Genomic DNA, 16170 nt, shown 5'->3' with positions numbered 1-16170 from the left:
CTCCTCTTGTGCTTAAATCCTAACAAATAGTCAATGATTATTTACTGAAAGCAGTACGTGGATGATGGTGCATTCACATTCACTACATTTTGGAATGACTAATGAGTTAGCTATAGCTCAGCTCGTGGCGTTGGACCAATGATACATGCATGTTAAAAGTAGTGTTGTTGTTAACACTATGTATGTTGTTTATAATTTCTCTTGGTTGGATCAGTGCATGCTACCTTAAGCTCTAGGGACCGCTTTAATTTCTTTGGCCTTAAAGAACAAATTGCAGAGTATGCAGATGGATGATTGTTTAGTTAGAAGCTGTTTTCTCTTTGTGGCTGCGCAGAGATGTATTTTAAAAAACAACCAGGTAGGTTTTGTGGGGTTAATTGAAATATTGTTAAAGGTTAGGTACTGCTTGTCATCAAAGTTAGGAAAGTCTCTTTCTTCCTCAGTGGTTTAACTTGTTGCATAGTGTAGAAGAATTAATTAATTAGTAATTCCTTTTAATGTTGGCTCAAAAGTTTAATCCTCAATTCATCATTAAAAAAAATTGATCCTTGTGTTGTTAATTTTTTTTGCAAATTATAGTTATTAAAAAAAAATACTTAAATAACAAATAATCATTTTGAGAATAAAAACAAGAAATTCTTGTGTGATCACAAACCCAACAACTCACTCTTAGAACTAGCCAATGAGAAATTTACACCTAATAAAATTAAATAAAAAATTTCATCATGTAAATTAAGAAAAAAAAAAAGCATTTTAAAAAAAATTCAATTCTTCCCTCTCTTAAGTAGTCGTCTTCTCCATAGTATTCTTGGAGCGAATTATTGAAATGGAAGATTTTATTTTTTTTTACGATATAATCCAAATGATAGAGATGAGTGATCAATTTGAGTAGCTAATGCTTTACAGCTTTAGTAATAGATTCTTACATGTAAAAGAATCTAATAATAAAATCATACTAGTATATGTTTGAATGCAAATGAAGCCAAATGGCAATGCCATGCTAATTGACTTATTGACAGTAATATCATAACAAGAGAATGTAGTTTTGGTAAAATAGGAAGCGTAACATAGTATTTATTCCACTGAGATGGAAAAAAGATTCATGAAAATCTGTGTTTTCTACGTGCCACTTTTTCAGTGCACAAATATAGGATTTGGTCACGGCTCGTCACTTTATTCTCCAAAAGATGAATTCTGAATTGACCTTTTACTGTTCATGTTCCAGAATAATTTTCAGCACAGCATAGGGCAATGGGGCATTCATTCTATTCAGCATCATAAGCATAATCTCTCTTTCTCTCTATTTTCTTAATCAGAAAAAATAAATTATGTCTGCTTTTGGCTTTTGCACTACGGTGGTTTCCCTGTCTCCAAAAATAATTTGAAGTACATATATGAAGATGCCACGCCCTCTCGTGTGCCACACTGTGCCACAAAATTCCAAAGCCCTCTGTTACAATTTTGTTTGTGCTGTCTGAAAAAGCTGCCTCAGTTTCTAAACTCTCCTCAAGGCTGAAAATAACACGTCATTCAAAATATTTCTCTCTTTTTTGGACAACAATGCTTTGAGAAATCGATCATAGATCCACAAATGTGCATCAGTTTTGGAGCTGAACTCCAACACATGTTAGAGATGTTGTGGTGTGGTCCTATAGATATTAAACCTATGGAAGGAAGATGAAACTAGTGGATGAATATTAGCCACAGCTTGATTTTCTTGCTCAACTGTTTTTTTTTTTTTTGTCTTAGCTAAGATTTTATTTTAGGATATCATGGTCTGTTTGGACACATTGTCAAAGTAGATATTACATATTAAATTTTTTGAAAGTCTTGAGAATGATATATATGTGATTCTAATACATGTATGAATGTTGTAATATTTATGTCTTACACAATTACATTTTGGCTAAGAAAGTTTCATCATACAGTGCAATTTTTCTGATGAATATATATGTTTCGCGACAATTTCAATCACATTTGACGTATATCTGCAACTCCAAAAGAGATATTATTTCTCTTGCAGAAAAGTCATGAAGAGTAATTCACATTAAATCACGCCATATAATAAGTGAATAGTTTGTAGGTTTAATTATTATTTAGTCTTTGAATTTAGGGGGTGTTTTTTTTTAATTCTTTAAATTTAAAAATGACTTCTTTAATTCTTGAATTTTGATAAATTATTTTTTTAATCCTTCACATAATAAATTGATATTTTATGTCAATTTTTAGCATTTTATGATGATTCTTTTAGCACTATGATAATTTTGAAATACAAATTCACGTGGTTAAAAAATAAAAATTAATTTATGACAGTTAAAAATTATCACAAAGTATCAATTAAAATTTTTTTGTCAAAATTTAAGAATAAAATAGTTTTAAATTTTAGAGACTAAAAAGACACACACTCCAAATTTAAAGACTAAAACAATAATTAAAATTTGTTTAAAATTAGCTTTGATACCAATGATTAATTTGTACACTTACTTTAAAAATTGTTGAAACTAGTTTGACAATAAATTAAATAAATTATTTGTTCAAATTAAATTATAATGCTGGTTCATTTTAAATTTACATTTTAAAACTATTATAAAGTGTTTAAAAATTATCACAAAGTATTAACAATTAATATAAAGTGTTAATTTATTATGTGTTGAACTAAAAAAATAATTTATCAAAATTTAGGGATTAAGAAAAGTATTTTTAAATTCCAGGGACTAAAAAAAATCATCCTCTTAAATTCACGAAATAAAACAGTAATTAAACCTAGTTTGTAAGATATGATCTTTTTAAAAAATAAATAGAATTGAGGTGATCTTTATGCTGATCGATCATAAAATATCTTGTAACCAAAAATGTTGATAAAATATTTTCTGAAAAGGGAAAAATTACTAAAAATTTATTTAATTAAAGTTGATTGATTTTTTCACTTCTTTTTAGTTTATTTTTCAGTAAAATTAATGCACTAATTTTCTGAAAAGGAAAAAAAATGCTAAACATCTTTTTAATACATCAATAAAACCTCAAGTATAACTGTGAATGTTAGTATAGTGATGAGAATTGATTCTGGCAAAAAGTTAAAAGTTCCTGCAAATTGTTTAATGATAGTTCAAAGTTTCGCTGATAAAGATATTCTATTCAAGTATTTATTGCTCAACAGATTTCATTATATTTGAAGATTTTTTTTCTTCTTAAGAAAGTGAATGTAAGCACAAAACTATATTGACGATGCATATTAATTAATTCTCCTTATCTATATTAACATTGCATACTAGACTAATTACTTATTTTTATACAGAAAATTTTTCCTGGACGAAAAACGCTTAACTATGAGATCGAAAATTACTCAATTAGGGGAAGGAAAAAAAAAACCTAAAAGGAAGTGAATAAATTGATGAGTAGCAACCAGCCAGCCTTGAGGCCAAGTTGGGAACACTGATGTTGACTTGAAGTTTAACGCATTATATATACTTTTTCACCTGCATACTACGTCATGGTCAATTCGTAAATGCCACCATTTGATTTAATGTGGTGCAAAATTTGTGGTCCATATATATATAAAACACGTGGGTCTTCAATTTTGAATTATGTCTCTCCTTGCTTCGATGTGTCTCTATGATGATATCTACAATCCAAGTGAAGCAACAATTTTAGAAGAGGCAACAAACATTGCTGGCTACTGAAGAATGAATCCCAACTTGTTCCACTGGGCATTGCAAACATACTCATAAAGCACCAACCAACCAAAAAGGTAACAAATATCCTTTGATTATGTATGGGTATAGACATAGTGCACTAGTACAATTCAGCTGAGCTGGTGACTTCACTTCACTCTATTCAACTTTGAAAAAGATTTTTCGTTAGCAAGTACATTGCCAATATCCAGGGGCCACTGACTAGTCAATCTTCTGAGATTGTCATAGCATAATAATAATACATGCTGCCTGTGGTAAACTGCACAGAAACTCATGAAATACCACACACAACCTTTTTTTAAGTCCATAATAGCACCCACATCAACATCACCTTATATATGTGCCCCCAGAATGCATGGCCTCTCGTCTCAAATTGCAACTTCGAGTTTAAAATTGAAAGATGTTTGTCGAGTTTGGCCCAATATATGGATCGGGCTTAGTCAATGCATGGTTTAGCCCAACCGTGTAGTATATTTCCGGTTGAGCCTTCAGCCTTGTGTATTTTTTTTTATAAAAAAACTCCTTGTGAGTATTTTGGTAAAATCTGTCGATAAAATAAACATTTCAACTACTAACAACGCAAGTCACCCACCGGTTATGTTATTCATGCTAGTTGATGAATAGAACTGTTAGATTTCATCTTAAAACCAATTGACATGAAGTTGTCCAACAGATATATAAGTTGCACTCCAAAGATTGAGACAAACGATGTGATCACAAACACCCACTATTTGTTGTTCACACATCAAGTCTAAGGAGTGCTTGACGTGAGGGGGTGTGTTAAAAATAATCAAAGTCTCACATCGGCTAAAAATAATCTCACATTAGAATATATAAGTGAGGGACAACCCTCACCTCTTGAGCTAACTTTTGAGGTTGAGTTAAACCTCTCACATTATACACTTTAACAGTGGAAAGATTTGTAAAAAGAAAAAAAAAAAAAAGGAGCGCAACTAAAATGAAAGTACCGTAGTTACAAGTGGACAAGTGGAAGTTAAACAAAAAAAGTACCGTAGTTAAACTTGATTTCTTACAGAGATAAAGCAACAATTCAACATATCCCGATATATGCATAAAAATAATCGTATTAAAATCGGTGGACAAGCGCTTGAGAAATGCCTAAATTCTAAAGCTTGGGAGTGCCACGAACGACGTTGTAAAGAATACCTAGAATTGCCTGCATAGGTTCAAGGTACGCTTGAATTCCATGAGCTTAGAAGGAAATTTAATTTCACATTCGAATGCTCGCAGGCTTCTGAAAATAGTAAATTTTGGGATATGGCAATCTTGTTCCGTAGTGCAAGCACTCATTATTGCATCAGCATTAAGTAACTACGACATTACACGTAAAGAAAAACAAAAAACTTGTATTAATGAGGCAGTCTGATATGTTCAAGAAGATTGTCTAGATTTTTTCCTCCTAATTCCAACTACAGTACAATTTTATCAGGGCAGCAACCTGAACGGAATACTCATGTCACAATTTGACGGCTCCACACGTTAACATGTATTGATGCTTATTGCATAGAAAAAGTCTCAACTGACCACGACTGCAAGGGTGACTGTATCTATGTTTAACATAAATTCAAATGAAACATGCAGCAGAAAAGGGATGGAAGGATCATTCCAACTACAGTCATCAGGTCGGAGGAAAATAGATCAACATAGCATTTGAAATGGTTCAATATCGGTAAAATGCCTTGAATGGTAATCCTTATGCCAAGAAATCCAAATATACAACAAATACTGTAATTTTACTATGTAATTCCACAAGAGAGGGCTAGTATGTCACTAGTATCACAAAAAACAGTGCGTGAAGGATGAAACCAGCGAAACAACTTCACAGGTTAATTAACAAATTATGATCAGAGAACCACTTTGTATATAGTTCCACCTTGAGTCTAGAAGAGCAGTATTATAATAATTTATATTTTTTTTCTAATTACTTCGTTCTCTATTTCTATTTAATAGAATCTTCAGGAAAAGCATAATATTTCCGTCTGAGCTAAAAAAATGTAGATGTCTCTAGTAAACTAAAAGAATCGTTTAATAACTATTTTGCTTCAATCTCTACTATACAAAAAAAAAATGAAAGATTTAGTTACGATTAGAAATAAACTTTCTATATATCTCTCCATAATTCCTTTCGTCATACTAAAAAAATTCGGATTATAAATCCAATTCCAAAAACTTATGTTTCATAATTTTAGAACTCAAGTTGTCAATTTAGAATTGATTCTTCTTGTATACAAATTACGATAATGTATATTATACCGCAAATCATTCATTGAGGGTATAAACCTTGAAAAAATGGCAACGGTCACCATGCCCAAAAGCCTACTTACATACTCAACCAGATAAATAAACAGAAAACAGCACCATAATCCATTTTTTCAACTGTTATTGCCATCCTCACTCCCAGTGTCATTCTCCTCTTGGTCATCATCTTCAGAGTCATCCTCATCGTTTTCCTGCCAATGAGAATTATACTTGATATGAAGATATTTAGGAAGTTGCAATATTATTAATTTAAAATACAAGTTAGCATGACTTGAATACTTTAAGAATGTAATTCTTAGGTAAAATAACAATCAGCGGGGCAACTCATTTTTTTTTCTTTTGGAATCAAACATCTTAAAATGAGTTCATATTCTTTGTTGTTTTCAGATCATGAATATGATGATTACAACTTTTTAGCATTTTGTTGTGTCTTCACAGAAAAATCTCTTGTTATTGTTGAAATTATATACTTTTAGACATTGAGGGAGGAAAACAGATAAAAGAGAATGAAACAGTGAGTTTATTATCTTTAGATGTATTAAAACATATTTATATATTTGATTTGATATATTCATAAAATCTATAGTACTAGTACAATATGGTAACTAATCACAACAGATAAAGAGAAACTAATCCTAAGGTTAGTCTAATATATTCTTAAGATATAATAAAATATTTTCATATATTCTAACAGTTATTAAATGGAATTTACATCACATTGGTGATTTGACAATCTAAACTCTCAAGTTTCGTTTTCTTTATATTAACATCTGTACTATACAAAAACAGGAACAGAAATTAAAGCATTCAGTTAAACCTCTGGAGTTCAAAATATGACTGCTAGAAGTGCCTTGTACATGCTCAACATTAAACTTTGCCTCCAATAATTGCATATTAAATTGCGTATCCATTGACTGAATTTTGGATGAATTCAGCATGGATCCAGCAATTGTCAGGTTCCATAAAACATAAAAAGTGATACTCCAATCATATTTGTCAATCACCTATACTTTTTGTAAGAAAAATGGAACTTCAATTACCTCATCATCAGCTTCAACATCCTCTTCATCAAGCTCCTGTTCCAGAGTCAATTAGCATTAGAAACACAATGGAAAAAATAAATGGGATAAATACGTGCAATCTGAAAGTAGAACAGCTATTCATGAAAGAGAAGATACAAAAAGTGAAAAGTTTAACTTACGTTGTTGAAATAAGTGAGTGGATTTGGCCATAAATCATCCTTGATTAATTCTGCAACCTGCATTTAGAGTGAAATATTGCTTTAAGACTAATGTGAAGAAGAAAAAAAAAATAACTAAAGAACTTCAATCTGGAAAATTTTTTATAAGACCAGAAAAAAATATACCTCGTCATGAATTTCATCCATATCACCTTTCTGCTCACAGTCACTGAACCAACTAAAGAAACTGCATTTATTGGCACAAGAAAATTAAAATATTAATCATTGGTTCCATGTACTATTTACGAAAGGAGCTTTAATAAGATTTCCTTCAAATATAATTAATAAGTAATAACTAACTAACCAATAATTAAGATGTCCACACACACAAAAAAGAAGTTTTATTAAAAGCTGCAGTATCTGCTTTGCCAATTTATTCTATGTCTTGCTTAAGCTTTCAAAACAAGACTGGAGACTTCTAACTGATATAAAAAGATTATGTCTACCAACATTTCACAGGTCAATACTTTCCATATTCTAATCTTTTAAATAGTTATTCTCATTTAGAAAAGTATGCTACAACATAGAATAGTTTTACAGGGAGAATCATATTGAAAAAATGGGTACTGTATTGCAAACCATGTCTTCTGAATCAAAAGTGGAATATGGTTTAGTGATCCAATTCCAAGCAAGCATCACTAACTAGGTGCCCTTTCTTGATCTGCTAATTGATCAATTCAAAATGTAATGCATGAAGTTGTGATCACAGACAAATTTGTAGGTAAGAAAACTCCGGCAGTAGATTATGTTTTCCTTTTTCAAAAAGAAAAGGCTCAAGTGGCCTCATTTACAAACTAAAATGTATGGATGACCATGGCTTTCCTTGTTTATTATATTACCGTGCTCTAAAATTAAAAATAAAAATACAAATTTAGACATCAACCTTATATCAATACGAGCCCGCTTCTTCCCATTCTTGTCATGTTCAACTCCGTTGGGTAATCCCTGTACATTTAAGGATTATGTATCAAAGTAAAAAAGAAAAAAGAAGCAAAATCAAAACTGTAGATGCTGATAGGGGAGAAAAAGTGAATTCATAGCCTTACCTTGCCCTCTTTCCATTTTATGGGGGTAGCAGTTATCTTTGTTGTTCCTTCTTCAAGGAAGGTAAAGGTCTTTGTAAGCTTTGCATTCTCAAAATAGGGATTGAGATTGAAATTCTGAACAAGAAATAATTAAAAACTGGTCATTTTTGTCAGTAGAAAATTAACATCTGGTTATTCTTCGATGAATAAAACAAGCATGACTTCACACAGGCCATAAATCACTTCTACAAAGAAAAGCACCACTTAAGTAAAGACAAGGGAATTTTTATTTTCGGGGAGGGTGAGAAAGAGAGCAAGGAAAACTTACAAAGGTGATTGAGTAGCCTGATTTGACATCTTTATTATCTTCAACATCAAGAGAACCCAAATACTTAAATATCTACCAAACAAAGGATGCCGGAAATGAATTAAACTTCATCAACAGGTATTATCAGTAATCAAAGGAATAAAAACATTGGATGCACTCTCATGTAAACCTCACAAAACACCCTAAGTAAATAAATAAACCGAATCTAACAAAATTTAACATAATCGCAAAACTTCAGCAAGCGTGAGGAAAGAAGCCAAACCTTTTGATCCTCTACGTTCAGAAGATCACAAAGGGCAGGATGACTCATAAACTACACCACAAGCAAAACAAAGATAAATCAAAATTTTAATGTTTAACCATCATAACAACAATCAAATTAACAGCAAAAAGAAATAAACTCACAGCAGTGAACCAGAAATCAGGAATAGATTTGACGATCTCATTTCGCTTATCGTAAACTGGCTTCCTTATCTCATTGTACTTCTGTTCTACTTCGAGGACCTTATCACTCGCCTCTTCATTGATCTACAACGACATTCAAATTCAAATTCATCATCAATACAGAATTCATACTACGCTAGGTTTACGTTAATTCGAGGAACCAATAAAATTTATGAATCATGAAAACCTAAAATGGTGGAAAACATGAATTCAATTGATATTGATAAATTGAGAGTTAAGAAGCATAGAATGGTGACGTGGAATTGGAAATGGTGAAAGAAACCTTGTCGAGCTCGTCTTGGACTTCTTGCAGCTTCTCGATGGAGAGGACGAGTTCGCCGTCGATGCTATCCTCCAAATTCTCGGCGACTATCAACTTCTTCGTGTTGTCGCCAACCATCTTCGCCTGAAACGCGCGTTTTCAAAAGCCTGGGATTGTTTGGCGTGGCAGAGGAAGCCAAGTGAAAAAGTGTAGGAAAAAAGAAAAGTAGTGTATGGTTAGGGTTTTGTGGGTTTAGGCTCGAAATTCTCGCTGACGAGTATAAATAGGGTATCTCGGACAAGTGTACATTGAGGGGTGTTTTCGTCTTTTGAAAAAGGTGACGTGGATACATAAATGGTTAATATTCAAGCTTATATGTATTTACACAGTATTTAATATTTATTCTAATTTTTCTGTCAAAAAAATATATTTATTCTAATTTTATAGTTTCCCTTTTTGACGAAGGAATAATTTTCATTCGAATCTTTTAATTTTTAATTTCCCTTTTTGTTAAATGAAGAATTCAGAATCAAATAAAATTTTAAGAGTTTTCTAAAAGTAAAAGCATTTTTTAATGAACAAAAATGTTAAAAAATCACAAACACTTTGAAAATAGTTTTCATAAAAGTTATATGAAGGAATTTCTACTTTTAAAGAAAAGGATATTTGGAACATCAAAGTCTAACATTACTTATATATTTGGCTTGAATGATTTTATATAATTTATATCTTATCAACTCTTTAAAAGAAATAACACACTTAAAAAATAGAACTTTTATAAAAAAAAAACGTGTGATTCATTTTTAATTTTTAGTTTAATTTTATTTAAACTGGTTTTTTATTTTTAAAATTTTTAAAAATGTTTATTTTAAAACGTAAATTTAATATTTTACATGAATTAATTATGTATTTTTTTTAATAATTTTAAAATATTTCCTTGAATATATGTTATACATTTGTTTTGGTTTATACTTCTTAATTTTTTCGTATATTTAAAAATATCAATACAACACATTGTAAATATTCAACCTGTAGACAGTATTTATTCTAATGGTAGTCTATCCTATGCATACATCCTTTCTGTTCAATTTTTTTGGAATTTATTATTCATTCTCAACGTTTTCTTTATGACTCTGTCAATGGCACCATTTATTTATTAATATATAAAAGTAATACGATTACATAGAGCTAATTATATTGAGATTTATAGGGAAGAGATAGGGAAGAGAAACACTTGAATCATCTGAAGCTTAATTCTACTAGAATGAGCATAATTTACACAACTGGTTTTGTGCCGTGTGATGAAATGTTTTAAATGTGTTGCCAAACTTTGTATTTGAAATATGTTGACTTGATGCTATCTGCCTCAAAAATGTAGCTGCAGTTTGGTTTTCTCCATGCTATCTATAGTGTAGGTATGTCAATGGGGTGCTCTTGTTGCAGGTTAACTCCCCACACACAGGATCCCAAAAACTGTTTCTTGCTTCAGGGAAATCAGACAAAGGAACCCATATACAGGATTTGCATAAACTTCATGTAGATGTATCACATATTTACCAGCAAAACATATGTGCATCATCTTGATGTCAGAACATACTACTCTCATATTGTCAAGAAGGTTCTGCTTATTCAGAAAGCCAAGGAAAAAAAAGCAAGCATAAGAAAAGCTGTGAGGACATGCCTCTGTCACCTATTATCTTTCGATTAATTGTTGGGAATTTTAGCGTGGGTAACAAAGTCAGGATGAAAGATTCATATGCTCAATGTCTCAAAATTGACCTCCTTGAGTTGTTAGCTTTCCGCCCTACATTTACTTCCCCTTATGAAGGGCTGATAATTTTCAAAGAGAATGAGTCCTACGGTAAATTGTAAAATTTAAATATGTACTATTATGTAATCATTGGTTAGGACCATGAATATGTGTTGATCCAGGTCACTTAATAATTTCTCCTTAGACCTATCTGCTATGATTTATGAAGCAGAAGAATTTTAGTTTCATCGATGAAGAATATCATTCTTGTGTACTATTGTGTAACAAGTAGCTAAAGAGGAACAGAATTATCCTGCAATCCCGAGATGATGATACACTGATGATAAGAACATCACTAACTTTCATTATTCTCTACTACACTCCTTTTTGTTTACCAAACGAGGGTGTAAAGTTGGATGGCATTACAGGGCATACGATCTCTCTTTTGCTCGGAGTTATGTTGACAAATCAAGTGAACAATTTTGAGCAAATATCTGCTTGAGGTGAGAATGTGTACAGAGTTTTTTTTTAGATTATGGTATTAGTAGGAAGAAGTTCCTGTCAAAAGTAATTAATCTTTGTCGAAACGCATATATGAGTCTTTTTCTTTCAAACACGATTTTTTACATACTTAAAGTCACGATTCGAATCCCAATAAAGAACACAAATCGTTAGTACTTGTGTTAATGTACATAGTATTGCTTTAGAATATAAATATTTTTTTAGTGAGAGAACATAAATATTTGGAGATACTTTATAAGTGAATCTGGTTAACAGAAAATTAAAATAAAATTATATTTAATTTTTAGTGGCATGAGAAATTAAAATTAAAATTAATTTTTATTTTACTTTTGTTTTATAATAGGTATAATTATAGGGATGGGTAAGCGGGTCGGCCCGCCCCACGTAAGCCCGCATTGGCAGCGGATTGGGTCAGTCCGTCTCGCATTTTTATACGGATCTAATAAATTGGTCCATCTCCGTCCCACGGATCTCGCAGGTCAAACGCCCGATCCGCATATCTAGTCTTAAAAGAATTTCAATTTCAATAAAAATGCAACACAATCAAATTAAGTTCAACACAAATGTAAATAAAATATCAACAATTAGTCAATTACATCAATAAATAATGTCTTAACAAAAAAATCCAAACAATAAATCTAAAATATGAAAATTAAACATCTCTAACAAATGATTCTATATTTGAAGTAGCTTGAGCCTTCTCCATCTCCACATCTTCATATTCTTTTCTTAAAACTCAAAACGATAATAAATATTAGAATAAACTCAAGTTAAGTGATTAAAAGACAACAATTATTACACATTATTTACCTTGCTCATCAAATCCTAGTAACCAATTTTTAGTAAATATCAAGGCTTGCACATTATCACCAAGAAGCCTAGTTTGATATTTGTTAAACACCCGTGAACCAATACTAAATGCCAATTTGAAAGTCATAGTTGTAATTTAGATGCTCAAAATATCACAAGTCAACAATGAAAGATTTGGATTAAGCGAGATTCTTAAGGTGTTGTATTTGGTGGGATTCTCAAATCATGGATTGAGTAGGCTTACGGGCAACCCGTGGACCAAACCCACACAGTCCATAGGTTAAGCGGGGCGGACCCAAAAATATTGCATAACCATGAACTATTTATAAAAATCGGTTCGTTATCCGCACGGACTGCGGGTCAGTCCATGGACCTGAACCCGTTTATCCAACCCTAGGTATAAATAGTCAATCTTGTCCTTAAAAGTGTGAGGCGTTGACAAATTGATCCTTGGAAGAAAAAACATTCAAATTTAGACCTATATAAAAAATTTAACAAATTAATATTAAAAATAATTTAATGACAAATTAATTCTCAAACTTTATAATTTAATATCAAATTGATCCTACAAAATATAATTTATTATCAAATTAATCTTTGAACGCTATAACTTAATGAAAATAATCTCACAAATTAAATTTAATGACATGATCCTATAATTTAAGGACTAAATTTGTATTTTTGACCAATTTATGATTGCATCACTCTATAATGAATTTAGATATTTATCATTTATAATAGTTCAAGACTTATGTTTTATCCGTTTAGGAAATGGAAGAAGCATGGGTTTCACTGCTGAGCAGGTGCAGCAGCCTGAAACCCACGAAGCAGATCCACGCCAAAATCTGCAAAACCGGTCTTCACAGACCCTTTTGTCTTCGGCAAGCTCCTTCTCCCCTGCGCTATCACCATCACCGACGCTCTCCGTCTCTTCCACCACTTCCCCAACCCCCACACCTTCATGCACAACACCCTCATTCGTGCTCTCTCCCTCTCCCAAACCCCTCTTTCCTCCCTCCACCCCTTCATCCAACTCCGCCGTCAACCCACCCTCTCCCCCGACAGTTTCATCTTCGCCTTCGCCCTCAAAGGCGTCGCCAACTCCCGCCACCTCAGACCCGGCATTCAGCTGCATTCCCAAGCCTTCCGCCACGGCTTCGACGCCCACATCTTTGTCGGGACAACGTTGATCAGCATGTATGCTGAATGCGGGGACTCCCGTTCCGCGCGACAGGTGTTCGATGAAATGTCTGAACCAAACGTGGTCACGTGGAAGGCGCGCGGGACGTGACCTCGTGGAATGCGATGCTTGCTGGTTTTGCCAAAGCAGGCGAGCTTGGATTGGCAAGGAGAGTTTTTTCTGAAATGCCTCTGAGAGATGAGGTTTCTTGGAGCACTATGATTGTTGGGTTTTCTCATAATGGTTGTTTTGACGAGGCTTTTGGGTTTTTCAGGGAGTTGCTGCGCGAGTGAATTGGGACAAATGAGGTGAGCCTCACTGGGGTGCTGTCCGCTTGTGCACAGGCTGGGGCGTTTGAGTTTGGGAAGATTTTACATGGGTTTGTGGAGAAAGCTGGGTTTCTTTATGTTGGTTCTGTAAATAATGCTCTCATAGATACCATAGATACCTACTCCAAGTGTGGGAATGTAGCTATGGCTAGGTTAGTCTTTCAGAATATGCCGGTGGCGAGAAGCATTGTGTCTTGGACATCAATAATAGCGGGACTTGCGATGCATGGTTGTGGAGAAGAGGCAATACAGCTTTTTCATGAGATGGAAGAATCCGAAGTTAGGCCAGATGGTATTACTTTTATATCGCTACTGTATGCTTGTAGCCATAGTGGCTTGGTTGAGGAAGGGTGTGGTTGATTTTCTACGATGAAGAATTAGTATGGTATTGAGCCTGCCATGGAGCATTATGGTTGCATGGTTGGTCTGTATGGTCGAGCTGCTAGGTTGCAGAAGGCCTATGAGTTATATGTGAAATGCCAGTTTCTCCTAATGCAATCATTTGGAAGACTCTCCTTGGGGCTTGTAGCATTCATGGTAATATTGAAATGGCAGAGCTTGTGAAAGCAAGGCTTGCTGAAATGGATCCAGAAAACTCTGGTGATCATGTACTGCTCTCAAATGTTTATGCCGTTGCAGGGAAATGGAAGGATGTTTCCAGCATAAGAAGAATGATGACTGAACATAGCATGAAAAAAACTCCTGGTTGGAGCATGAATGAAATTGATTAGGTCATTTATGGTTTTGTGGCTGGTGAAAAGCCTAATGAGGTTACGGAAGAGGCTCGTGATAAACAGAGGGAAATAATGTTGAGACTCAGAACAGAAGCAGGTTATGCACCACAGCTAAGGAGTGTCCTGCATGATATTGAAGAGGAAGAAAAAGAAGATTCAGTTTCTAAGCACAGTGAGAAGCTTGCTGCTGCTTTTGGAATAGCAAAACTTCCCAAGGGAAGGATTTTAAGAATTGTGAAGAACCTGAGGGTTTGTGGGGACTGCCATACTGTGATGAAGCTGATTTCTTAAGTTTATAAAGTAGAAGTCATTGTGAGAGATAGAAGCCGCTTCCACTCGTTCAAATATGGATTTTGTTCTTGCAGAGATTACTGGTGACAGAGGTGATTGAGGTAGTAGTTTATCTAGACTTGACTGCCTTAGTTTATAAGGAAAACTCACAATTGTTTCCTGATTTTCACCTAATTGGCTTATTAGTTCAATACTGACGACATCACAAAAATTTAATATACATGATGTGCGATGCATGATGGTATAATAAAATGGCCGCTAGAGAAGCATTTAGTTGTCCTGTCAAGTGATTTTTCTGCCATTAATGGAGAAGTATGGTGAAATGGTAATGCTCATTAAATGAGAAGAAATATAACCAATAACTATTGGTCTTTCTACCATCATTCTAGACTCTAGAGTACATGACACCTGTTGGAAGACAAAAAGAGGTAAGAAGTGAAAATGATGACCAACAAAGTCATACAAACTAGAGAGGAGCAACGAGCAACACTTTATTGAGGTATTCAAAATGCAATAATTATGGTCACAACAAAAATAATTGTCAAACATATCTTTTACCCTCAATGGTAATGATTCTTGGAGACAAAGAAACATGGAATGTTTCAATTAGTTGATGGACTTGTTGCTTAAGGCCTCCCAAATGCCACACCACTTAGATTTTCCAGCCACTTCAATTCTTCATGGTGATGATGATCACCATAGTGATCCCTTGCTCCTTGTTCCAGTGCACCCGCCTCTAAACCAAGGTTTGATTGAATCTATGGACACCCACATGCCATTAGAATTGGAGTTCAGTGGTAATTGTTGCCTATAGGGACATTACGGAGGACAATGCCCTTGGTCCATTATCACGGCTTGCAGAAATAGTTTGGCCGGGAGAGGTTGCAGTTGTTGTAGTAGCAGCAGTGAAATGAAGTGGTCTATGATAGTAGAGGCGGCTCCTAGTTGTGGTAGGAACATTTTCAATGAGAAATTCATTGAAACGGTTTAGTGAACATAGTTCCATGGCATCCATGATACCTCAAATGCTAGTAGACAAGGCAATAAGAGTGTTCTCCATTTATATAAATTTGGTGAACTTTCTAATGACCGGTTATACCTCGACCTTTTTAGTTGACGCCTATAGTTGAATTAACAAGAAAGTCTAACATAGTTAGTAGATAGTTAGGTCTTTTAATCATGCTTATCAGGTTTGATTCTTAGTTCTGTGTAGAGAAAATCTTTTGTAAAAAGAAGAAAAACCTATTTTGATAATCTTTACTCTTAGGAAGAGATTAGTCTAT

At 33.5% G+C, this 16170-nt stretch overlaps 1 protein-coding gene and 1 pseudogene across 1 annotated transcript; one reads left to right on the top strand and one right to left on the bottom strand.

Moving 5' to 3' along the window:
* Nucleotides 1-5861: 5861 nt before the first annotated feature.
* On the bottom strand, nt 5862-9521 carry LOC114411863 (NAP1-related protein 2-like). Its single transcript, XM_028375586.1, has 10 exons — nt 9293-9521; nt 8971-9093; nt 8828-8878; nt 8566-8637; nt 8259-8372; nt 8096-8157; nt 7339-7399; nt 7174-7230; nt 7013-7048; nt 5862-6163 (listed from the first exon to the last, which is right to left on the bottom strand). The coding sequence occupies exons 1-10, from the start codon at nt 9407-9409 to the stop codon at nt 6086-6088; spliced, it is 771 nt and encodes a 256-aa protein (XP_028231387.1). The 5' UTR covers nt 9410-9521; the 3' UTR covers nt 5862-6085.
* A 3601-nt stretch (nt 9522-13122) lies between these two features.
* LOC114411862 lies at nt 13123-15098 on the top strand (annotated as a pseudogene).
* The last annotated feature ends 1072 nt before the right edge of the window (nt 15099-16170 follow it).

The sequence above is a fragment of the Glycine soja genome, chromosome 5 (assembly GCF_004193775.1).
Source record: "Glycine soja cultivar W05 chromosome 5, ASM419377v2, whole genome shotgun sequence".
Taxonomy (NCBI): Eukaryota; Viridiplantae; Streptophyta; class Magnoliopsida; order Fabales; family Fabaceae; genus Glycine; species Glycine soja.
This window is presented reverse-complemented; position numbering and strand designations above follow the sequence as displayed.